Source organism: Balaenoptera ricei, chromosome 6 (genome assembly GCF_028023285.1).
Source record: "Balaenoptera ricei isolate mBalRic1 chromosome 6, mBalRic1.hap2, whole genome shotgun sequence".
Lineage (NCBI taxonomy): Eukaryota > Metazoa > Chordata > Mammalia > Artiodactyla > Balaenopteridae > Balaenoptera > Balaenoptera ricei.
The window spans coordinates 100,397,156-100,424,237 of NC_082644.1; the positions used below are offsets into that span (position 1 = coordinate 100,397,156).

Below are 27,082 nucleotides of genomic sequence, written 5' to 3' on the forward strand. Positions count from 1 at the left end.
CAGATTTTTCAGCAGGCAAAAATAAGCCATATGTTTGCAAATGCTGATCTCATAAAACAAAGCTGAATGGCTGCATGTTGCTTTAATGAACTTCGTTTGTAAGGAACTATGTGGTGAGCCCTAACAGCTGTTTTAATTTCAAAGATGCAATCCTTTCGCATTCGAATGCGAAGAATGTTTTCCCATTTTATATTAAAAAGCTGAAAGAGAACTTGCATTTCTTAGCACTCTCTCACAGAACACAGGAGTTATCTGGATGCTCACTTAAAACAAATTTTTATCCTTTCCCCTTCAGATTATAAAAAAGAAAACCTAACAAGTAAGTAATTTTGTTTGTGCCCTTGAAACGTTATGTGTATGTAACTGGATTCATGCATGCGTATTTACACCCATATTTCATGATGTCCAGAACAGGATGTACGGTCCCTCTCAAAGTCTTTTCACTATACTCACCCAGGGTAGAATATGAAGGAAGATCATTGGAGATCCCAGTTTATAGCTACTAATTAGGCCATGGAGAGCACCATATTTAGTGAATGATACAAATCCCATCTCCTACCTCAAGGTTACTAAGTTGCTTTATCCCTTCTATGGCTATAAAATAAGCCAATTTAAAATATCACCTTTTGATTTTGCATTCATGATTTTTGTATCATCCAATAGTATAAAGTTTACAGGGTCAAATCAAATGGTTTTAAAAGGGTCATCTCAAAATCTCTAGGAAAGAATTCAAGAAGGTTGCTTGAAAAGGGGTGTCCTAGAAACTAACGTGTATCAGATGGTACGTTAAGCCTACCAGAATGCAGAAATCTTCAGAATGAAATTAGAAATTTTTTTCATGTCGACTAACTTCCTTTGATTTTCATGTTCAAGGCTCAAATCATATTCATTTCTTGGGCTAGATATTCCAGGCCTAATTGTTTCTGCACTTGGCTAAATGCCAGGACTTGATTTTACCAGCTTACTTAAACGACTAAGACTTAAAATATTGAAAGAAAGAATGCTACTGGTCACAACTGAATCACTCAGAGCTAGGAAACAAGAACAGCTTTGGAAAACCCTAAAAATCTATTATTCTGGAAACCTGTCAAATTGTCATTCCCAACTTGAAAGAATGAAAAAGAAATGTTTCAATTCTTTGTCACAGAAGCAACCAAAGTTAACTTTGATTGGACTTTTAATTGATGACTGTGATGTTTGTTATCCTTTGATTGTTTACTCATTCATCCAGTCAAGCGTTCATTGAGAGTTTACTGTATGAAAGGTGCTGACCTTCAATCCTAGATTAGACAGAAATAAGACACACAAAAGCATCCAGATTTCTGCCTTCTACACTGATTATAAGGACTTGTGAGCAGCATAGATTAGCTAAATCATTTTATGAAATCTTTGTTATATGTAAGAAAATGAACTCCAGATGTCATAAACTGATCGTTTCATCTGACCATATGGTGAGGAATGTCTAAAAATATGTTCCCCTAGTTAAATACAATTATCAAAGAAATTGGCTTTAGCTCTTCAGGTAGGTCAGTCATTGAATAGAGAAGTCATCCTTATTAGGTAGACTGTCTCATATTCTGTGGGAGTGTGTAAAGCCCTCAAATATTTCTTGGAGAGTCTCTTGAATTCTGAGTAAACTCTAAAGGATATTACCAGTTCCCTTTGAAGGGTGATGGAAGATTTTTTTTAATCATTAGTTTATCTTTTGGATATTTCCTTCTTGCTTCCCTTCTCCCTGTCTTTTAATGATTGCTCCTACTTTCATATTAGCATTAAGTTTAGCTCTCCATTTTAAGCCCCCCTCCCCACTCATCTTGGATTGATTTTTTAAATCTTCGAATGACTCAGTTCACAGAAAGTCAGAGCAGCTTTCAAACCATCACAGCGGAGCCTGGGAAGTCTGTTACATCCACCACTGCTGTGATGCTTGATGAGAAATGCTGTCATTGGTCCTGCACGAATGTTTTACTGCTGTGCTAATATTCTTCTAGTTACAGGTGCCTGCTTGAGTCACAGGGGTGACCAAACTTGGTCTCCACAGGCTTCAAAACCACTTGCTTAGCCACTGGTGCTCAGGGCATAATCACTGCTTCCATGCCTAGACTAAGAAGTCATACGTAGGCATCCCTTATAATCTCTGCTTTTACAAGTGTCCTATTTCAAATGGCTTCAGGCATCCACTGCAATGAAAGTTTTCCTTTGACTCTGTGATGTGTTATAATAATATAGTTCCTTCTAAGAAATCATTTTTTTTACTATATTGCAGTCAATTTCTAATATTTCATTTAGGATCTTTTAAATCTATGCTCTATAATCTGCACTTTTCTTTTGTGCTAACACTGTCAGGTTGTGATATTACTATTATAATAACTTGCTAAAACAATCTGAAAGATTTTTCTCTTACTGGAATATATTATAAAACTGTGAAAATTGTATCTCTTCCAAGACTGAAAGACTGTAACCATAATTCTATAATGACTTAAATTTCCTGGTTATGGCTAGTTTCAGATTTTCTAATTCTTCAAATTTGGTAATTAATGTGCTCCTACCATTTTCCTTAAGATTTTAAAAATGTAACTCCATAGTTATATATTATTTCATTTTTATTGACCTTTGAGTCTATTGTTAAAATGACTTTATCATTCCTAATTTTGTATGTTTGTGCCTTTCTTTTCATTTTAAAATTAAAATGTCACTGATTAGACTACTTTGTAAATATAAGACAAACTATTGACCTATTTTTAAATTCTATCATTTGTGTTATGTGTATTCTAACTTATTAATTTCTGCTTGTACATGGCTGTCACTATATCACCTGTTTTCCTTTGTTTTCTGTAGATTTTGTTTCTTTTCCAAAGTTTTAAATATCTAGTTCATTCACTTCATTCTTTTTATCTAATGGAAGAAGATAATGCTATGAGTTTATCACTGAACACATCTTTGGCCAAATCTCATCAACACTGTTAGGAAGTTATTTTGTCATCTGTAACTATGGCTACTTTCTACTCTTTGACTGAAAGGTTATTAAAATGTTTCTTTTTTTAATGCCTTATTGGATTTTATTTAATCTATTATTAATTGCATTTTGGTCAAAGAATAGATCTGCATAATTTCTTCCTTTGAAGTTTACTGAGATTCATCTTTGTGACCTGACAGAAAAGACCGTGTCTGTCAGTATCCCACAAATATTTGAAAATAAGGTTTATTCTGTCTTTTTAGGGTACAAAGTTCATTCTTCACTATTAAGACATTCTTGTTGATTATATTATTAAAATATTCTGTATCCATGTTTTTGTCTTTACTCAGTCAACTAAAAGGATTTAAAATATAATTCATAATGTTGTTTTAATAGATACACAATGGACGTTACACCCTACAGAGGGACATTAGTATGACATCTTTTGGTTTCCAGCGGTAATACAGATTTTAACTTATTTGTATATTGCATTGACCTTTTTAATAGGAAGTTGACAGGAGTTCAATTGTTAGATGAACTAACTTTCTCATTTCTGTCCTACTATTTCCATTTTCCATGTTCTTCCATTTAATTCTGTTTGTAAATCAACAATACATATGTATAAAACCTCAGCTTTAGACAATCCTGACTTCAATTTCATAAAAATATTTTATTTAATAACTTAACAATATCCATGATTGTTGTCAGGTCATAAAAACTATGATGAGTGTAAAGACACTAGCCCAGGATTTGCATTTGTCTTGGAAAAAGTATTTCCTTTCTCTGAGTCTCATCTTTAAAATTCTATGATTCTGTAAGCTGGATTTACTTACAACTAGACTTCACTGGATTCTTACAATTGCGCTGTACAGATATATAACCAGGGAGAACCTGATACATTAAAACATAGTCTTAAATTTAGTTTCCTGATTGCCTGAATACAAGAGTTGCTGCTTAAAAGTTTAAGAATGAGTGAAAATCTGTTGTTGACTTACAGCATTCCCACCAATGATGTCCTCAAAGCCGAGTGTGGACATTCCAAATGTGCCTTCCTCCTCCTCATCCTCCTTCTCTGTCTCACCTACATACTCCATGACTGTAATAATCTCCATCATGTCCAGCTTTGCCATATTCGTGCTTCTTACCATAACCACTCTTTATTGCTGCCGAAGACGAAAACAATGGAAAAATAAGAAAAGGTGAGATTCTAGTTTAAGTGAATAACATGTAGTATCATTTTTAAAACCTTTACGTATTTGGTATTGAAGCTGGAGATGGGAGGAGGGGTATATATAACACTGCCACTTCCTTTCTGACAGCCGTTGCCTTGCTTTAACGGTAAGCAGCCCCACCACGATCTTTAAAAATGTCAATGACTTGTTGCATAGGATCACATGTCCTAAGGTTAGTTTTTCACAGCAGATAGAATCTAAACCACAATTTGGAAGAATATGGCCTTTCCTGCTCCCTATCAGCCCCCTCAGCCCCACTGCCACTACCAGATTGGATAGTGACAAAATTTCTGAAAAAAAGAATGTACCTTTAGGCTCCAAACCAAATTCTTCGTTGCTCTAAAATGGAAGGATCTTTGGTGAACTTAGTATAATTTGTTTCCTCCTAAACACCATGTCTCTTTAGAACCTAAGTCTGAGTGCAAAGCTCTCACCTGGTCCTCAGCTCATTATTGATCTTACCTGTCTTACCTGCAGAGAATCAGCGGCTGTAACCCTCACTACTCTTCCTTCTGAGCTCTTGCTAGACAGACTTCATCCCAACCCCATGTACCAGAGGATGCCACTTCTTTTGAATCCCAAATTGCTCAGCCTGGAGTATCCCAGGAATAACATTGAATATGTGAGAGATATCGGAGAGGGAGCATTTGGAAGGGTCTTTCAAGCAAGGTAAAGTTGCCCACATTAAAAAAAAAAAACCTACCAACTGAAATACATTGTGTCTGAAAAGTTACCAGACATTAACTTGATTCTATGTAATATGTATAATAGTTATTATCAAATTAGTTCCTTCTTCACATCATTCGCCTTATTTTTATTGAGTACTGTACTTTGAATCTTGATACTTTTCCCCCTCTGCTAGAAAATAGGGTTGTGTATATGGAGAGAATCTTTATAAAGTGTTCCGATGATAAGAAATTAGCAAAGTTTAATCATATTTTCTTTTCAGAAGAGAATTTCGTTGTACATTTTAAATAATCATTTCTCACATTGCTTTTAGTAAATATTTCTAAAATCTCTTCCATTTTCAATTGCTATAGTCTCCACTTCACTTAATGTTTACTTCGAAATAGTGTTTCAGTTTAAGAACTCAAAGCCTGACATGTATGGATATTAAATAGATGTTCACAGAATGGCAAGACAGAAAAAGGAAAAAAAATTATGCAAAAATGTCAGCCAACAATGAGCTCAAAAAAACGAGTGTGTATTAGGGCCAGTGCTAGCCCAGTTAATGTCTTTGTGTGAGTTGGAATAAAATACCCTCTCTGCACGGATGTAGCTCCACAGACACACAGCTGGGCCACAGAGTGTGGACTTGGTTTTAATCACCAATTGTTACTTTGGCCTCTTGTTCTTGGGCAGGATACAACCTTACTTCTACTCATAGTGGCCCTGGTATGGAGGTTACATGATTAATGAAAATCTCACACAAATACTTATTGGGAACCAAAAACTATGCAAGGCACCCTTTTAGGCTCTTTGGGGATATAAAGATGAATAAGTCATGGTCCCTGCCTTCTAGGAATTTATATTCTGGCCAGAGATTAAGGGGTTAGGATGGTAATGATAATCCCATTGGACTTGGGCACTTTTGGTTTTCTGTTATTAATAAATAATGCATTTCTCAAACAGTCTATGTTGAAAATAACCCCAGTGATTTTTATTCATTGGAGTCAAGGAGTTTTAAGTGTGACCTGCCATTGGCATCTTACCTTGGTTCTGTGGCTCTGGGAAAGGCTGCATGAGTGTGGGATGTGTATAAGCCTGGGTAGTTATCATGTGACTATGTGTAATCTTCCTGATCTTTGATTTCTTGCTAAATAAACTTATCTCTCAGGGCTCCAGGCTTACTTCCCTATGAACCTTTCACAATGGTGGCAGTGAAGATGCTCAAAGAAGAAGCCTCAGCAGATATGCAAGCAGACTTTCAGAGGGAGGCAGCCCTCATGGCAGAATTTGACAATCCTAACATTGTGAAACTCTTAGGTATGAAAATATAAGTGAAGAAATGTATTGCATCAGAAAACAGAGGCTTGCCAAGTTTCTTCTCCTTCATACTTCACTTACATCTTTTCTTTCATTCCTTGATCAGAGAGATGCCTCTGTTCCTCCCCATAGAATATATTCTGCACTAGGGAGTAGACTATTTCATTACATCGCCTAAATTCAAAACACTGAAGTTTTAAAAAAACTTCTCAGAGAAATATTTTCTCACTTCATTAATTCTTTTACCAATTTTGTATTTAATTTTTTAATTTTTAATTGAATTTATATAGTACATATAAATATACAGATTGCTAAAGTCCCTGGAATTAAAAACTAACAGCAAAATAAACAAGCCAAGATAATAGTATTCTCGTTTCTCTTCCTTTTTGAACAGACTTCTAACTTTTGCCTGAAAAAAAAATAGAGCTAATGATCTATTTTTATGCTGATATGAAATTGTGACCATCTGATCTAATATTTCAAGTTGTCCATTTCCCTCTCAAATACAGCAAGATTTTTAAATTAACAAATGTCTTCCTGGCACTAAATCTAAGACTCTTTATGTTAACATTTTGTTTCTTTCTGGAATGAACATTGTAAATTTACCTAAATGTTTTACTGCAGTAACCTGAATTCTTCATCTAAGATCTTGGATTGTTTTTGTGCTCCTTTCCAAATTTCATACAACAGCTTCCTTATCATCCTTCTTCAGAAAGGAAGCAGAAAAACAGAGCAACTGCATTACATACTCAAAGCAAACATCCATTCATAAATTCATTCACCCAATATTTATGGAGTACTTGCTCGCCAGACACACGGTAGGTGTGTGGAATTTAAAGAAGACTTAAGATATAATCTCTAGTTTAAAGGGCTAAAATGTTGGGAAGAAACCTCAGCTAAATGGATGATTATAACAGGCAGGTAGATAGGATGCAGGATTAAGGATAAAGAATGACGGAAGTTAAACCTGATCCTGGAAAGGTCAGGAGCTGAAGCACCCCATGAGGAGTGATAAATCAGTTGAATCTTAAAAGATAAATAGGAGATGTTTACACAAAGAAAGGGGGTCAGAGTTCTACTATGATGCCCTCAACAGAAAACCAAGGCACCACATTTTCTGATCTGGTCATTTGCTTTCGGACAATTTTTTCCAGCGTGTCACTTTGGAAGCGCAACCTCTAACAGGAGGCCTTGTTTTGGTTCTAGGCGTGTGTGCGGTGGGGAAGCCGCTGTGTCTGCTCTTTGAATACATGGCCTACGGGGACCTCAATGAGTTCCTCCGCAGCATGTCTCCTCACCCCGGACGCAGCCTCAGTCCCAGCGACCTGACCCGCGGGGCGCAGGCCTCCAGCCCCTGCCCGCCGCCCCTTTCCTGTGCCGAGCAGCTGTGCATCGCCAGGCAGGTGGCCGCCGGCATGGCCTACCTCTCCGAACGCAAGTTTGTCCACCGGGATTTGGCCACCAGGAACTGCCTTGTGGGTGAGAACATGGTGGTGAAAATCGCCGACTTTGGCCTCTCTAGAAACATCTACTCAGCTGACTACTACAAAGCCAACGAAAACGACGCCATCCCCATCCGTTGGATGCCCCCGGAGTCCATCTTCTACAACCGCTATACCACGGAGTCTGATGTGTGGGCCTACGGGGTGGTCCTGTGGGAGATCTTCTCCTACGGCCTGCAGCCCTACTACGGGATGGCCCACGAGGAGGTCATCTACTACGTGCGAGACGGCAACGTCCTCTCCTGCCCAGAGAACTGCCCCCTGGAACTGTACAATCTGATGCGTCTGTGTTGGAGCGAGCTGCCTGCAGACAGGCCCAGTTTCACCAGCATCCACCGAATCCTGGAACGCATGTGCGAGCGGGCAGAGGGGAGTGTGGGTGTCTGAGATCGAAGATGGGCAGGTAGAACTCTACAGTCTCCTCTCGGACTCTAGGAGCCAGGGGAGTCCAACACCAGAGGCCCAAGGAGACCCAGATAGGAAATAATAGTAGCAGGCATGGGTACCATGCTGTTTGTTTCTCAAAAAAAAAAAAAAAAAAAAAAAAGACGGGGCAGAACTCCTGGGGTGGGTGGAAAGTGGGTGATGGGAAAGGCAGGGGGGGAAAAATGTCAGATAATTGGCGAGAACTACTCTTCCTCATGGGGAAAGTTTGTATTACATACTGTACAGGAAAGAATGTCATCCTGTTCCGTTCCTGAATTAGCTGGCAGCAGAGTAAGACTCTGCTGTATTAAATTTTGATACGAAATGCAGTTGAGAGCTCCATTTTTAATAGAGTTCATTCCCGTCCATTAGGAAAGTAGCATATCTTCCTGTAAGAAGTTTAGCTCAAGCACAGAAAACTACAAAGAAGGAAAAACCATTTATCGTCTCCTCACCCAAAGACGGGTGTTGGTTTTTTATTCAATATCTTTCTTGAGTTTAACGCACACTTTTATATTTGTTTGTATTCTGCAGAGTTGCGGCTTACTTTATTGATAGAAGGTTTCCAAGGAATAAAATGATAAATCAGCAAGGCTATATTCTTATTGTGATAAGAAATAAGTTCCCTTTTTCTGTCTTTGTATTTCTTCTTTAGAAGTTTTTCCTTTGTGTGCACTTGTCATGAATTTAATCTGCTTATTTTATTCCTACATTTTCTTTTCTGCAAAGAATCTTTTGTGGCTAATTAATTTACCTTTTTCTTTGGAAGTTTTCTTGGTACTTTTTCTTTGCTCTTCTCTTTGTTTCTTCCTTTTTTCAGAACTCAGTTCTTTTTTGGTTATTTAGCTATTTTTTCTTTTTATTTCATCCATACAACAAACACCCTGGCAGAAATAATAACTTTCTAAATAACATTGTGGACTATTATGTATATACCTTTTGCAAAGTATTACCATTTTCTTCTGCACTTGCTTTTGAAGCCACACATTTTAAAGTGGTCATTCATTAATTTTATTGCCACAGTCTATTAAATCTCTTTATAAAGCATAGTTTATAATATGGGATTTTACAAGGTGCTCTTGTGGCTCTGAGTTATTTCAAACCTGATGTTTGTGAATTCTGACATTTTTTTCCTTCTAGAAACCAATTTGATAGGCAGTAGAATTAATGTAGGGCTGCTTATCAACTTTCTGCATGACTATTCACCTATCTTGTTACATCTTATGATTCTTACAAAGAAAAAAAAAACCTTCTGGAAGTCAGATTCTTGGTGCACAAGATTTCTCAGTGGTGCCCACACAATATAGCTTTATCTGAGGCCAACATGGATGATATGAGTCTCTCCTGATATAGTATGAACCCAAATTCTCCCAAAAAGCAAATAAATAGGGAAGAGAAAATAGCAGTCTACCCTATATCAGCTTACTTTCATTCAACCTAATTGGTAGTTAGGGCAATGGAGAAATGGTCTGAATTCTTGAAAGTAGATTTTCAACTGCTTCTGGAAGGCTCCACCTAAAATCTCCAAATGCACCTGCATGCAAAAACTTTTTCATCTTTGCTGGAAAACCTGCCATTTTCTTGTTCATAGTCATTCCAGGCAACCAAGACAAAAACACAGACTTGTCCCTCTCCTTCACCCATGAAAACTCTATCAGTTTACTTTCTAAAATTCTCCTGGACACACCACCTCCCCTTCAGTCTGGCTGCCCATTACTCACACTCTATCACTGCCTGTTGTCTCATCTTTCTACCATTTCATGGCAGAGAAGATTCCATGGGCTACGACAATACGTGCTTACTAACAATTCTGATTTACAAATAAGGAAGCCAGAAGTTAGCACTGAGACCTTGAGAGAGGTGCCTTAGGTTAAAGTCATGATGGTAAGTCCAAAGTTAAGACAGTCATCCAAAGGGCTAGATGAGGAATAAGGTTGCAGCATGAGTCAAGCAGCCAAGCGGCCAGCAAAGCAGAAAACTTGGAGAGGGCCACCATCAAGTCTGGAAGTTTCCCGTAGTTATCCATGGCATGACACATGTGTGTGTCATATATGCTCTGCAAACGTCAAAGATGTCTTCAGTTTTCCTCAGCTGACAGAGTTTTATTATAAAAGAAAGACATGGAAGTCCGGCCAATCAGAAAAACTACTCCATAGAGAAGCAGGGTCATGAGAGTTAGAGTTACTTGGAGGACCTGCCATGGGCTAGTGCTGCTGGGAACGTGTTGCCCCTCAGAACGGTTTCCATTGCCCTGTTCTACTGTCTGCCGCTTTGAGCTGCGCTCTGCTTCCCTCCCCATTGCTGGATAACTGCCCTTACTTTCCTGTCTCTTCCACGTGCCTTCCACAGCCTCATAGATTCTCTGTGTGTCTTTTAGGCTCTGCTATTTAAGATTTCAAAGCAAAAAAGTCAGAGAGACATAGGTAAATACAGTGAGTGAATGAGTACGTGAGCAAGCAAGGAACTGTTATATAGACCATCCAATTTTACTAAATATTTAAAGGAACTGAAAACTAAAATAACAACTAGAAATCCCATTATAGTAACAATAGTAATAAGAGTAATACCATCAGCTAAAAATACTGTAATGAAAATGAAGGATATTTTTCATGGACTCATCAGTAGAATGGACATAGCTGAGAAAAGAATCAGGGAGCTTGAAGATACGTCAGTGGAAATGCCCACAACTGAAACGTAACAAGAAAAAAAAAGAGCCCTGAATATCCAACAACTGTGGGACAATTTCAAAAGGTGTAACATGCACAATTGGAATACCAGAAGGAAAAGAATAAGACTAGAACAAAAGAAATATTTGAAGTAATATTTGCAAAGAATATTTCAAAATTAATGACAAACACAAAACCACAAATGCAGGAAGTTCATGCAGAACAAACAACAAAATTTCTGTACCTAGGCATATCATATTAAACTGAAGAATACTGAAGACAAAGATAAAAATTTGAAAGTAGCCTGAAGGGGGCCAGGAGGGAATGAGACAACGTACAAGTATGAGAAGTACATCGAACTTCTCTATAAAGCACACAAGTGAGAGAGTTGTATATTTTTAAATTGAAGTAAATATATTAACTTAAAACATACAATATCCCTGTGATGTCAGTACTATCATTATGCCCATTTTTTAGGTGAGGAAACAGGCACAGAGAGATTGTGTAACTGGCCTTAAGCACACAGAGCAGCAGAGCCTAGGTTGTGACCAAAAGATGCTGAACTCTCAGTCATCATGCTGAGGTGCTTCCGATGATTACAGAGGGAACAACTGAATCACAATGACTCTGTGGAGGTGAGTTATAATTTGCATGTAGTTTCAAAGCATACACCATACCCCTTATACTCCTGATTTCCTATCCCAGTCTTTTCATTGAATAGCAAAGAAGTATATTTTAGCATTGTCAATTTAATCAAAAAATCCAATTGATGGCATGTGTATTTTTTTTGTTAGCTCTAAATGCATTTTCAAGTTTTGTCAAGATCACTGTCTTATATCCTTAGTGATCATCCCAAGGTTCTGTATCTCAGGGACATGGGCCCAGTATTTACCAGTACTGTTTTCCTTTTTAAATACAGATTTTTTTTTTTCCCATTGTAAAATCATTGTATAAATTCAAAAAGATCAGGAGAGAGACTCACAGGGTCATTGTTACCAAGTGTCAGGACAGGCACCAGTGAAGCACCCACAAGTGATGTTAAATGGTTGAATATCAAACAAGACAAGAGTTCCAGGGCACCAAAAGAACACATTCCTTGGTATCATGATAGAGCAGAAAAGGAGCACTCCTTCCACTTTGCAGGATATTATAAACCTGTTCTATATCATTAACTATTCTAAAAGTTCAGTTTAATTTCTAAATAATATTCCATTTTATGGATATACCATAATTTAATTTCTTATTTTTAAAATATTTGAGTTTTTTAAGTGAAACATTTGAGTTTTTTCCAGTTTTCACTATTACAAACAATACTCTATTGGTCATCCTCATTTGCACAAGCCCATAATTATCTCCTATGGAAATTCTGAAAAAGGGAATATCCAAGCCAAATGGCATGAGCAAAATTAAGGCTTTTGTTTGTGTTGTCATATTCTCTAGAAACACTGTTCCCATCTCTGTGTTGTACAATGGATCTCATAGCCCTAAACATTTGCTGTCATACATAGAGAATTAATTCTCTATTTTTTAGAAGGCTTTTTTCTACTTGGTTATAGAAAAAGATGATCTCATTTTGATTTTATTTTTAAATTACTAGTGAGGTTGAATTTTTCTTGCTCCCAGGTCATTTATAGTTCTCATTTGGGGAATTATCTATAACTCAATTTTCTATTGCATAGTTCATTTTCTAATTGATTTGTAAGTCATTTTATTTAGTAAATAGTAAACCTTTGTCATACATTGCACAAAAGAGAAAATACATACATACTTTTATTTTAAAATAGCATTTGCTTTATTATTGCAAAAGCAATATTTGTTTATTTTTTTTGAAAAGAAAAAATAATAAACAACAATATACAAATAATAAAGAAAATGCAAAAACACCAACCAGTGGTGACTAACATTAACTCGTGATAAATATGTTCCAGTCTTTTTCATGTAGGTAGGTAGGTAAATAGGTAGATGAGAGATAGAGCTATAGAGAGATAGACAGATAGATAATCCTTTAAAATGAAAACAAGATCATACTGTTTTATTGTTTAAAGCTTTGTTTTTATCACTGAGTATATCAAACATCTTCAATATCAACAAGTATTCATGTGCAGCATCACTTTTGATGACTGAATAATATTCTATTATATGAACTTACAATTTACTTAACTATTATTCCATTGTTGGACATTTGGTTTATTTCTATTTTTTTGTTATAAAATACTGTATTTTGATAATCCTGTTGCTAAATTTTGTGAGCATCTATCTCGAGTGATTTCTTAATGTATAATTCCTAGAAATATCGATAGAATTTCTAGATCAAAGGGTATATATACTTTTAATGCTTTTAATACATTGACAAATTACTTCCTGAATTATTCTGTCAATATATAATCTTCTAGCTAGATGAGAGCCTTTTTCTTTCAACCTCACCAATACTGAGCATGAGCATTTTAATAATTGCCAACATAACAGTTTAAGTTTTTATTTTGTAGCTTATGCTTACATTTCTTTAAATAAGATAAGGCTGAACACTTTTTCAATGTTTTGAGGACAGTTGATTTACTCTGTGATTTGCCTCCTATTGTTATTTTTCTATTGGGTATATCTCTTTCTTATTGCTTTATAAAAATGCTTCATATATTGAGTTAAAGTTTGTCATACATGTTTCAACCACTTTTGTAACGCTAAAAATGTATACTTCTATTTGTCTTTTACTATCAGATTTTATTAATCAGGAAAGAATGTTGAATTTTCAGTCTACTGAGATGATTATGGCTTTTTCCTTAATCTGTCAACATGTAGAAATGTAAGAATTGATTTCCTAATGTTGAAATGTTGTTATGTTCTGAGAATAAATGCTCTTTGGGGGTCACATCAGTCTTTTAATTTACTACCAAATCTGTTTTATTACCATTTATTTGCAACAATATTTATAAATTCATGAAATTAAAAGTTTATCATTTTCTTCTCTGTTAGAGTTTGGTATCAGTATTATGATAGTTTCCAAAACTTAGGAGTTTCTTCCTTTGGATCTTGGTTAGTTTTTTAAAAATAACTGTTACTTATTAATAAAAGCAATACATAGACATGATCTTTTAAGCACTCCTAAGAAATGTACAAATGAAAAATAAAAAGTCCCCTCTTCCAAATCATCTCTAGTTCCAGCCTAAATACAAACCACTTTACCCGTTTCTAGTTTCAGTTCTGCTGGCAAAGACCAATGCAATTCTACAAATATACTTAATCTCTTTCTGAATTGATCAATTAAAAAAGGTGTGTAATATCTCCCTTCATGAAAGATGGGCAGGTTAGAGCACTTTTACTCAAACCCCTCTTGATTTTGAGTTATTTTAGTTAACTTCTTATTATCAATCATGTTATTTATCCTTATAACTTTAAAAAATACACTTAAACATCAGTGTATTAAAAATACACTTAAACATCAGTCTCCCAAGGCAACAGACATGAAAGCAAAAATAAACAAATGGGACCTAATCGAACTTACAAGCTTTTGTACAGCAAAGGAAACCATAAACAAAACAAAAAGACAACCTACAGATGGGGAGAAAATGTGACTGACAAGGGCTTAATTTCCAAAATATACAAACAGTTCATACAACTCCATAACAAAAAAACCAAACAACCCAATCAAAAAATGGGCAGAAGACCTAAATAGACATTTTTCCAAAGAAGACATACAGATGGCCAACAGGCACATGAAAAGATGTTCAACATCGATAATTATTAGAGAAATGCAAATCAAAACTACAATGAGGTACCACCTCACACTGGTCAGAACGACAATCATTAAAAAGTCTACAATTAACAAATGTTAGAGAGGGTGTGGAGAAAAGGGAACCCTCCTACACTGTTAGTGGGAATGTAAATGGTACAGCCACTATGGAAAACAGTATGGAGGTTCCTTAAAAAAACTAGAGTTGCCATATGATCTAGCAATCCCACTCCTGGTCGTATATCCTGAGAAAACTATAATTTGGAAAGATACATGCACCCCAATGTTCATTGCAGCACTATTTACAATAGCAAGACATGGAAAAAACCTAAATGTCCATCAACAGATGGGTGGATAAAGAAGATGTGGTATATACATATATATTTATATATATATATATTTATATATTTATATATATATATATAAATATATATATAATGGAATACTATTCGGCCATAAAAAAGAATGAAATAATGCCATCTGTAGCAACATGGATGGACCTAGAGATTATCGTACTAAGTGAAGTAAGTCAGACAGAGACAGACAAATACCATATGATATCACCTATATGTTGAATCTAAAATATGACACAAATGAACATATCTACAAAACAGAATCAGACTCATAGACATAGAGAACAGACCTGTTGTTGCCAAGGAGGAGGGAGGTGGGGGAGGGATGGACTGGGAGTTTGGGATTAGCAGATGCAAACTAATATATAGAGAATGGGTAAAAAACAAGGTCCTCCTGTATAGCACAGGGAACTATATTCAATATCCTATGATAAACCATACGAATACGAGAAAGAATGTGTATATATATATATATATATATATATATATATATATATATATATATATATATGTAAAACTGAATCACTTTGCCGTACAGTAGAAATTAACACAACATTGTAAATCAACTATACTTCAATAAAATAAACATTTAAAAAATACACTTAAACAAAGGCTACCCATTGATTCTGGACTATGTTAGATACAATTAAAGCTCACACACTTCCTTCTATCACTTTTTCCATTCCCCTCTATGTTCTATCACCTGTTTCTATGCTGTACAGCTTTTTCTATACTGTCCAGCTGTTTCTATGCTGTCAGGATCGATAATGTTTGCATTTTTTTTCTGCAACAAATTAAGATTTGAGTGTTGACTCTAGGTTGATTCTAAGCTTGAAAAAAAAAAGAAACAATGCCTACAACAGTGTGATTATGTAATACTCATGCATTGCCACACCAATAGTGGTGTTTAATTATTTTAATTTGATAATCTATTTTAATATCCATTAATTCTTTTTATTTCCTCTATTTTATGGATGAAGTATCATTTAAAATATCACAGAATTTTATGTTCTCTTCTGTTCTTTACATTCTTTGTTTTCTTCCTCTTTCTTCTGCCTCCTTCTCATGCTTTTGTTTTCCACACATGTCTGGTGATGGTTGATTTAACATACATCATTGCAAATGAAGAGTTGCTTTGATTCATATAGGTGGCAGGAGTGTAGTTCCTCTGCAATTTTGTTGGAATGTTTATGCAGTACGGCCTCTCTTTAACGGGATGGTTCCCCGTGGGCTCTGCATATGTGCTTTGTGGGGAGGACTTAGGCAGGCTGAGTTAGAAATCCCACAGTTGCCAAAGTGATCAAAAGACTCTACTCTGAGGATATAACGCTTTGGCATATTTCACTCCTGGAGAGAGCTTTTATTCCTTCGCCCCTTCCATCCCCTGCGAGAGTCTAAGCTTCTCCCCCTATTCTCCTCTTCCTCCCTACCTAGATTCAACACACACAACAAGTACCCTTCCCAGGGAAATCTTCCAGTCTATTCAGAGAGCATTTCGTGGGGCTCCAGCTGGTGGGAAAGCCTCTCAGTCCACCTATTCTATATATAAGCCTCGCGTTGCTCACCCTGATTGACAACCCAGAGCCCATCCCTGCCCTCTGCATCTGCTGACTCACAGCCTGGAGTCTTTATTCATGCGAGATCACTTCCCATCTCCCCTGAGAGCTGGCTCCTGTGTGTTGCAGGCTGTAGTTTACTGTTTCCTGTGTTATTCATGAATAAGAACATTAGATACCTTCTGCTTTCCAAATATTTGTCAACATGATGGCACTTAGATTGGTTTCGACATGTATGTAGATTTATTCTTATTCACATACATTTACTGTCACATCAATGAAATCTTGGGAGGAAAGGAAAGGAAGAGGTTCAGTCGGCCCACCATTTTGATCGAGAAGCCTCTCTGGAATAGTTGGTAGTGTAGGAATTACCTGCTCACTCCTGCTCAATCTTCTTTGTTGACTCTTTCTTTCCTCCCTCCTAGCCTCTTAAGATTGGAACATGCCACAGATCAATCCTTGGGCTTCATCTCTCTTTTATGTATGGTCTCCCTTAGTGATTGCATCCAGCCATCTCAATCATGGCTGTAAATACCAGCTAGATGCCAACATTTTTATCTTTAGCTCAAACCTCTCTCCCCAGTTTCATGCTCGTATTTCTAAGAACCTATTATAGATGAGAGCTTCAAATTCTCCCCCCCAGAGCCAGGCTCTCTGCTCTATTTCTATGCTTGATCTACATTCAAAGATGAAAAGTGTTTCACAGCTTGGTATTGCCTCTCATGTCAGGGAGGAGTCTTAGAGCCTCTCCAAAATGAGAGCACACTTGGTGTCCGGGTGCTGCACTTTTTCTCAAGAGCACAGATTGTGTCCATTTTAATAGCTGCCAATACCCTCTCCCATTTCTATTACAGCTGGCAGAGATTCACCAGTTTCTTGCATGGAGCTGTTACCCATTCCTGTTTTACAACACTAATAACGCATGTTTCCTTTTAAACATGGTCTACGTGCCACTTTAGGAGAATTGGGGAGGGGAGAACTTGATGCTGTGCTCGTTTCACCACTTTAACCAAAATCTTCCTTATTGTGGGGAGCATTTACCCTGTCCTTGTGGATTCAAATCGTCACAGAACATGTATTTCAGGTCACCATTCTTTTACTTGTTTTAGATCTACTTAAGTAGCACAGACACCAAGATATATGCACGTATAGACCTTTACTTGGGTCCTGATCACCATGGAAACAATGGCACCACTCACTCAGTGGCTTTTGGTCCTGTGAGTCATCACATCATCATGATGTAGTGGGAAATTACAACAGCAGGGAAGACTCATAGGCGTGAGGGTCTGATTTTTAAAAAAGTCTTTGCCACTCAGCCACAAAAAAAGAGTGAATGCCATTTGCACCAACATGGATGGTCCTAGAGATTATCATATTTAGTGAAGTAAGTCAGACAGAGAAAGACAAATACATGATGTTGCTTATATGTGGAATCTAAAAAAAAAAAAAAAATGATACAAATGAACTTATTTACAAAACAGAAATAGACCCACATAGAAAACAAATTTATGGTTACCAAAGGGGAAAGGTGGGGAGGGATAAATTAGGAGTTTGAGATTAACATATACACACTACTATATATAAAATAGATAGCAAACAAGGACCCACTGTATAGCACAGGAAGCTATACTCAATATTTTGTAATAATCTACAAGAGAAAAGAATCTGAATATGTATATATATATGTGTGTGTGTGTGTGTGTGTGTAACTGAATCATGTTACTATACACCTGAAAGTAACACAACGTTGTAAATCAACTATACTTCAATAAAAAATAATTTAACAAATAATAAGATTAAAAATTATAAAAAGTTTAAAAAAAGTTTTTAAAGTCTTTGCCAGTGCATTTCTTACGAAGATATATGTGTGTCTAGATGTTCACCTTGCCTTCTAAAAGATTATGTCATCTGAGTACAAAGCAAAATAAAAGTGGAAAAGTAATTACGACTTCTCAACCTTTACACGTCTTCCTTACTGGATCCCTCTTAATTGAAAACTTCTAAGAGATCCAAAAGGGATACTTATAAGCTTCGTCATCATACCTGTAGTTATGCAAGTAGCTGTCATTCCTCTCCTTTCAAACCACAGCCTCTGGAAAGTAAATGCCACATTTAGAATTGTGCCCCTAAGAAGAGAAGCCACCTGTACTATCTAAAGTTATGTCAGAGAGATGCTAACCACGAAACACCCCAGACTGAGATATACACACTGTCATTTTCTGGGTGTGCTCTTAACTATTTAGAGCTGTGATTAAAATTAGAAGTGCTGGCATGACACTGCTGTCTGAACTTCTTTTTTAGCCATGTTAGCACCATAGTGGTTTGCATGATGCTCTTTCTTATTTCAATTGATGCTTTACTCAAGGAAGGACTAAACATATGATTTACTGTCAACATCACTTTTGCTATCTTGGTTTTTAAATTATTGGGATGTATTATATTTAAGGATCTTAGGGAAGTCTATCAAGTATCATGTATTCATTCATTATATCTTCACTCATTTAAGTCTGCTTTCTCAGGAGAGAATAATGATCCTAGGATCCCTGTCCACATCACTCTGCTTGGGTCACTTTGCTTATGATAACCTGAAAAAACAACCACTGATTTCAGCCTATCCCCCAAACTATTCTCAGCAGCGACAGGCGATGAGGGATAAAATCACTGAGGAAGAGAGACAGGTCTACAGAGGGGTGACACTGAGTGAGCAAAAACCACAGGTAAATTCGATGTCTAAGAAGGTAAAAAAGACCAGGAAATGCCTGAGGAGTCATAATTTTTAAGTTTTAATAATAAGCGTCTAATTTTAGGGAAAGCTTCTTTATCTCAGTTTCTATGGCTGACAAATCCAGTTTCCAATTATGAGATCAGTTTTGCAAAGCTTGATGAAATCAGTTTTGAATTTTCAAACACAAGATAATTTTGGAAGGAAGCATGCCTCTACTCATCCAAGTTTTATAAAAATTTGAAGAAAATTCAAATTTTCTTCTCAAAGACCTCTTTTCTTATTGCAGTACATGTGAATTTGTCTAGCACTTGCCCAGAATTTATCATGACTAGGTAAATCATTATATCTACAGCACGATCAAAATGATGACTTCAAGATACCACAGCTCTGAAGGAAAAACCATTAATCCTTTAACACGAATCTTTTACACTTAGATTCTCCACTTTAGAAATCTACACTTAGATTTTTTTCCCTTAAGCTTGCCTTGTATTATTATTTAGTAGCCTGCCAGTTTTCCATTAACAATAAACTTCGAACATAATTTTATATTTTAAATATGAACAATTACTTTAAGGGCTGTATATACATGTTGCCTAATTGTATCTAGACAGACAGCAGATAAAGCAGTGAAACACATGGACTCAGGCACTGACTCACATCCCAGCAATTGACTTAATCCCTCTATGCCTCAATTTTCCTCATTTATAAAATAAGAATAATAAGACCTAGTTCATAGGACGATGGAAGAATTAAATGGGTTAATATATGGACAATACTTAGGAAAGTGTCTGATACACAGCAAATACTACCAAGAGTTTTGCTAATATAACTGTGTCTAATTTTTACTATTATATAGGTAGCTGCCATGAACCATAGCTAAATCTATAGCTGCCATGAACTATAGGTAACTCATTGCACATATCTTTTTACTATTTCCTAAGAATACAATAGAACTGAAGTAATTGGGTCAGACTCAATACACATTTTTAGAATGTTAAGGTATGTTGTGAAATTACCTTCCAGAAATCCTGCAACAATTTATACAACCAACAGCAACATATGAAAGTAACCATTTCTTATACTGGCTACCTTAGAATGTCATCAAATTTTAATATTTATCCATTTTCATAAGAGAGACCTTTTATCTCCTAACTTTAATATGATTTTTTTTTTTTAATTCCTGGAGACATCGTGGATTTTTTTCACATATTTTTATCAACTTTCTTTTGGTCATTTTGTAAATTGTCAAGGACATGTTACTGTTTCTTTCCTAATGATTGTCCTTCATCTGTTTAGTTCTAGTTTTTTGGAATCCTTATTAGAATGCATGACCCAGAACTGCCCTTTATATTCATTATCTTTACTCTCGTATTAACTTCATATCATTTTCCTCTGGGATAGGATAAATGTCTCAATCTGATTTTCTAATTCATTATATCTCTTATCTAGGAATCCAATCTGCTTTTAACTGTTTCCATTGCATTATTTGTTATTTTTATTGAATGATTTTTAATAATAATGTATTCACGTGAGTCAGACTCTAGAGGTTATAAAAACCTATACAGCAGACTTCTGCTTCCGGAAAGATGGAGGAGATGTACTTTTCCCTATCCCGCCCACTAAATACAACTAAAAACCTTGAACATCACATATGAAATAAACATAAGACTATGAAAACGTAAGTCTTATGAAACATAAGACTATGAAAGGTGGAGAGAAGTAGGCAGATTGGCTCAGAAGAAGGAATGACACAGTGGTGAGTTCCCTAGATTTTCCTGTGGCCTCAAATATCTCAGATTTTGAGCTGAAGAAGCTGGAAACCCAGAAACACCAATGGACATACACCCCTAAATGCTCTAACTAAAGCCTGTTCTCTTTAGCCAGGAAAAAGGACAGCCTATTAAGACAGAAAACTTCCAAACAATAATTGCTCTATTCCAGCCAAACACCACAGAAAAATCAGAGTTCATTCCCATCCAGGTCAGCAAAGGTTGAATGGGGGCCTAGACTTCCACCCTCACCCATCCATAATGAGGGGCTCAAACCCTGCAGGAGTGGCCTCAGAAAAGTCTGAGTGAAGTCAGGAGCTAAGACTTTCATCCCCGCTGGGTTCTAAATATGTGTAGAGGAAGCATTTAAGGTAAGTATATTATGAATAGGGAGGCTAGAAGGATGGAAAAGGAAGCAAAGTTTCCATACTTTGTTTAAACTGGTAGAATGTCAACACCAATCGACTATGATGGGTTACATACAAACACATAATGGAATATCTGGAGCAAGAGCTAACAAAACTGTACAAACAGATATACTTTACAACACTACTGGTAAATCAAAATGCAATTCTAAAAAATGTTCAAGTAACCCACAGGAAGTGAGGAAAAAGAAAACAGAAAGAAAAAAAATGGAGAGAACAAACAGAAAGCAACAAATAAAATGGCAGACTTAAGCCCTAGCATATTAATAATTATATTCAGTGAAATTATTGTGGGATCTTCAGTGTTTGGATGGGCTCCCTGTTCAAGATGGGAGACGGAGCACATGTGCTTGCCTCACCATGTGGGGTCTCAGTGGACTATAGATTTTGATACATTTCTGGAAGAGGGAAAGCAGATGCAGTCATGCTGACAGAAAACAGAACACAGGAAACAAAAGAAGGATGCAGTAGAAGTAGAAACCATTCTTCTTGACTAAACCCTTGAGACTGTTTCCCTAGATCTACTAACTAAAATATTATCACCTGGCAAAAGGGGGAATTCAGGCCCTATGTATGGTGATCATTCTGTTGGCAGTGCCTGGGCCCTATCATTAAGTGTTTTGGCCACCACACCTAATAACAAATCTTCAGTCATTCCTTCCTCCAACCCATCCATTAATTTTTTATTATTTATTCGACCAAGAGTTACTGATTAGCTACTAAATGCTAGGCACTGTTGTAGGTGCTGGGGAAACAGGAGTGAACACAATGCACACGATCTTGGATGTGGTAGCTTCCGTCCTAGTGGAAAACAAACAATACACATGAAAACAAAGATAAAAGAAGATCATTTTAAACAGCAGTGAGTTCTATGAAGGCAGAGACTTTGCACAAAGTAGTCTATTTCCTTCCACCTGCTCACTACAAATAAATGTATTAACGATTGAACTGCTACAGCATTCCAAGGGCTGTCTATACAACACCTACCCCAAGTGATGGGGCCCTCATCGCCATCAGCAAGTGATGCAACTCTAGATTCCCATTCTTAGAGTGTGCTTCCTGGTACCACTCCTAGGTCACTGTTTTAGGTCAGGTTCCCTAAGGGTCACGCCGAAGATGAGGATTCCTATGCCAGTGATTTACTGAGGAAGTGTTCTCAGGGGAAAATCCTTAGGGAGGGAGGGAAACAGAATTGGGCAGCAAAGAAGCTGGGCAAAGGGGTAGTTTCAGCTGAAGTGTGACTCAGCTTGGCCTCACTGGGAGCTCTGGAGCATGAATCATACCCCAGAGGTTGTCCTACCCAGTGGCAAAGGCAACTGTACTATTTATTATGCCTGTGCTTTGGTCAGCCTTGGCCTAGAATCTGCCCCAGGGCAGGCAGGGGAGTGGTCGCAGGTAACCTGTCAGGCATCACCACTTGAGAAACATGCTCCGGTCATTGGAGGGGAGTCCTCTAGAGAAACGTGTTGGTGTAACAGCTGAGGCATGGGTTTCAGAGCCTAGGAAGGGAAATTTGTGTGGAGTTTTAAAGCCTCTGCTACACCACTGTGGTCTTCTGCCATTCTGAGAATTCTGCTACATGAAGTTCTTTTCCATGTGCTTCCCAGACAGTCTTCTCTCATGGACCATTAATCCAGATTCACCTACTTCTACCTTGCAAAACAATCCTCAGAGTTTCTGACTTATAAATGACACCCTTCCCTGGCTTGCATTGCTAATACAGTGCATAAATCCTCTCACTGGACTTTTTTTGATTGACTCTGTTGAAATTTGGAAGAGGAGAAAGCACTAAAAAATGATACAAATGAACTTATATACAAAACAGAAATAGACCCACAGACATAGAAAACAAACCTATGATTACCAAATGGGAAAGGGGAGGGGGGATAAATAAGGAGTTTGGGATTAACATAAACACACTACTACATATAAAATAGATAACCAACAAAGACCTACTGTATAGCACAGGGAACTCTATTCAACATTTTGTAATAACCTATAAGGGAAAAGAATCTGAAAGAGAAGAGATATATACATATGTATAACTGAATCACTTTGTTGTACACCTGAAACAAACACAACATTGTAAATCAACTATGCTTCAATTTAAAAAAAAAAAAGATTAAATGGTGGGCTGAAATCACTGTCTTGAATCCAAAGTCTGAGTTTCTTGACTTCCTGAACGTTCAGTTTGGAAATATTCTTATCAGGTTTATTTTTATGGATGTAACCTTGTTAAGGAATCATGACACATTATAGCCTTTTATGTTGAACACCTCCTTGCATACTGCTAGTAGATATGACATAAATCCTGGTAACACAATCAGTCTTTTAGGTTGGTCCAGGATCCAGCCTTCCTCTCTTGTTGAAGCAGCAGCTGAACTTCAGGGGAAAGAAGGAACACTCCAAATTCAACCTTAGCTGGCTACCAAATGAATGAGATGGAAACTACCTACCCCATACTAACAGCACATATTTAGCCCATTAGTTGGTCTTCTTCCCTACGAGAAAGCTTCCACTGATTACTAGTCTTGGGAGATGTGCATTCTCCCAGGCTTTTGGAGTCCTCAAAGTGTCACAAATGCAGAGAAGAAACAGGGAAAGAGGAAGGAGAAGCAAGGAGACAATCTTCTGCCCTCTTTACTATTTACAAACCATCGTATGTTCCTGATTTCTGTCCTGGATGCAATCTGGGTTCTCAGCATTTTAAGAAGAAATGGAGAAATTTTTCTGTAGCTATGATAAAAAAATATTTCTGGAGGTCTATGATGCTATGTGCTGGAAATGCAAAAGGGGAAGTATACCAGTTCAAGTTCAGTAAACCATAACTCTTTCTGTTGTCAAGGATTTCACAGCTTTGCTCACACTTGGGAAAGTTCTCAGAGCAGATTTGACAATATTTCACAAATACCACAAAAGAACTTGCTCAGCAAGGAACATTCCAAGCTTGGCACTAAACAATGTAATCTATCAAACGGCACCAGCAAGTCTCACTTGATATGAATAATCCACAGGACAGACCGGTACCAACCTTAGACCTGGGCAAGAGGGGGCCCTGACTTTAGGCCCACAATTAAGAGGGTCTCACTCTGGCCCTTCTCTGGCCATAACCCTCCTCATAGGGTAAGGGGTCCAATTTGCCAAGGAGACATGCCTCCCTAGAGCCTATATTCCTCCTTTTAAACCATGTTCCAGGTATCAGAGACCCTAGAATTTTAGCACTGGCACAACCCTTTTTCTCAGTCCCTCTACTCCAGACTGAATAGTTCCAGTGTGCACACCAAGGGGCAGGTGTTCTGAGAATATTGAACACAAATGTGTGTACGAGGTCCTTCATGTGTTGGGCAAACCCCAGGGTGGGAAAAGAAAAGGAGGAGGATGGTCTAGGGCCCAGCTCTTCCCACACCATCACATTCCAGCAGAGAACTCTGAAGAGTCGTAGAATTCGAATTTTGTGTGTGTGTTTACATGTGTATAATAGTGTTAATATATAATACTAAAATTAGTATTATTAGTATATTATATATATATATATATTCCAATCATCATAGAGTCAGTCCAGGAACTCTGTGCCTACAGCCCAATGTTCTTAGTTGCTTTAAGCAACCATTCACCCTGGGGCTCCTGTCATCTCACCAGGACACCTACAGAGCGGGTCTCCACCACCACCAGAAACCAGAGACTTTGGCCCCCTTCTCAGCCTTGGAGAATCTCCTCCCTTCTCTTGCTGCTTTCTTATACCTAATCTCTCCAATTGTTTTAGGCTTACCCAAATGCCAAGAAGAAAGGCTGTGCTCAAGCAACTCAGGCTTTAGGCACTGCAAAAACACCTGGGGCAAAGGAAACACAGGCCTTAAAACTAGGTACAAATTCCAGAGGGAAAAGCCATCTCAACTATCTCTAAGTTTTCCAGCAGTAAAAAGAAAATACAAAGTAATACCTCAACAAACAGTCACGTAGGATATTTGAATTGTTATGTATCTTCCATCATTTTAAATAACACTATAAAAAATCTTTTGTATATGTGCCTGTATTCTTGGCATGGATTTCAAATAGCAGAAACACAAGATATCATTCGAGGGGCCCTACTTAGTTAAACAAATAGAGAATGAGGTCCTTAATTTCATGGTTCAAGGGGAAAGGAGAACCTTGTCGTCGTTTAACAGAGTTTGCTTTTCCAAGAAGATACCTTAACATACCTGTAGGCAAGATGAACTACTTTTCTGAAAGCCAGTGGTTTCCTGGAGGAAACTCAACTCCTTATGCCTGACATTCAAAGTTAGGAGAACTTATCAGGATGGACTATGATGGTCTGACCAAGTTCTGCCATCAAAAAAGAATAGCAGACTTCCCTGGTGGCTCAGTGGTTAAGAATCTGCCTGCCAATCCAGGGGACACGGGTTCAAGCCCTGGTCCGGGAAGATCCCACATGCCACAGAGCAACTAAGTCCGTGCACCACAACTACTGAGCCTGTACTCTAGAGCCTCTGAGCCACAACTACTGAGCCTGTGTGCCTAGAGTCCATGCTCTGCAATGAGAGAAGCCACTGGATTAAGCCCATGCACCACATTGAAGAGTAGCTCTGCCTCCCGCTCCCCGCAACTAGAGAAAGCCCACGCACAGCAACGAAGACCCAGCACAGTCAAAAATAAATAAATAGATAAATAAATGAATAAATTTATTTACTAAAAAAAGAAAGAAAGAAAGAATAGCAAAGCCCTCCTAGGACACCCACCAGGAGGGAAGGGAAGTTTGGGATGGTACTGGACCTCCTCACAGGCTTATGAAATTTGGTAGGGGAGGCTGGTTCTATACAGCATGAGGCTGAAGAGGGAAGCAGTTCTGCACCAGTGACTCACACAAAGGTTTGCTAATCCAAACTCTTGCCCATGCACAGAGATGGGTTTGGACTAGCAGAGACACCCCTGCCCCAGTGGGCAAGCAGGACAGATCTCCAGCAGCAGCAACTGCAGCAGAACTGATTCATCCTTCTGGGCCCCGTCTCCTCTGGAGTGTTAAGGCAGAGCTGGTCACTTTTGCCTGTTGTCCTTGACCATTGAGGATGTAGGAGGAGAGAACTCCAGAGGAAGAATTTAGGGTTGTCTGAATTAATAATTGGAAAAATAAGAAATGGGAATATATTTGTATCCCAAGCTGGAGAAATAGGTCATGAAAAACACACACTATCAGAATCACAGATTTATTCACACCACAGTGCAAAGAAAATATAGAAAATGTAGATTCTTTGTTGCTTCCTTGAGTATTCCCACCTGCTGCATAGAGGGGAAACCGACGGTTTAGTTTACCATAGTAAACTTGGTCCAATAACATTATTTAGATAGTCCTTTAGGAATGTAGGCACCTCATATGAAATTCTTTAGCTCTTGAAACCAAGCAGGGGGACTTTCCTGGTGGTCCAGTGGTAAAGAATCCGCCTTACATTGCAGGAGACATGGGTTCAATCCCTGGTCAGGGAACTAAGATCCCACGTGCCATGGGGCCACTAAGCCCACGTGCTGCAACTACTGAGCTCGCGCACCTCAAGGAGACATCCTGCGTGCCGCAAACTATAGAGCCCACGTGCTCTGGAACCCACGCGCCACAACTACAGAGCCACGCACAACAAGAGAAAACACACATGCCACAACCAGAGAGAAACCCGCCTTCTGCAACGAAAGATCCCACATGCCTCAACAAAGATCCTGCATGCCACAACTAAGACCTGACACAGCCTAAAATAAATAAGTAATAAATAAAC

General features: G+C 37.7%; 1 protein-coding gene across 1 annotated transcript in view; it reads left to right on the plus strand.

Annotated features, from left to right (window-relative positions):
• Nucleotides 1-8,163, plus strand: part of MUSK (muscle associated receptor tyrosine kinase) — a 91,985-nt gene extending 83,822 nt beyond the window's left edge. The window contains exons 13-17 of the mRNA XM_059926537.1: nucleotides 296-319; nucleotides 3,954-4,155; nucleotides 4,666-4,857; nucleotides 6,026-6,174; nucleotides 7,381-8,163. Coding sequence (XP_059782520.1) covers nucleotides 296-319; nucleotides 3,954-4,155; nucleotides 4,666-4,857; nucleotides 6,026-6,174; nucleotides 7,381-8,063 — 1,250 coding nt within the window. The 3' untranslated portion in view covers nucleotides 8,064-8,163. The remainder of the gene's footprint in view (nucleotides 1-295; nucleotides 320-3,953; nucleotides 4,156-4,665; nucleotides 4,858-6,025; nucleotides 6,175-7,380) is intronic.
• The last annotated feature ends 18,919 nt before the right edge of the window (nucleotides 8,164-27,082 follow it).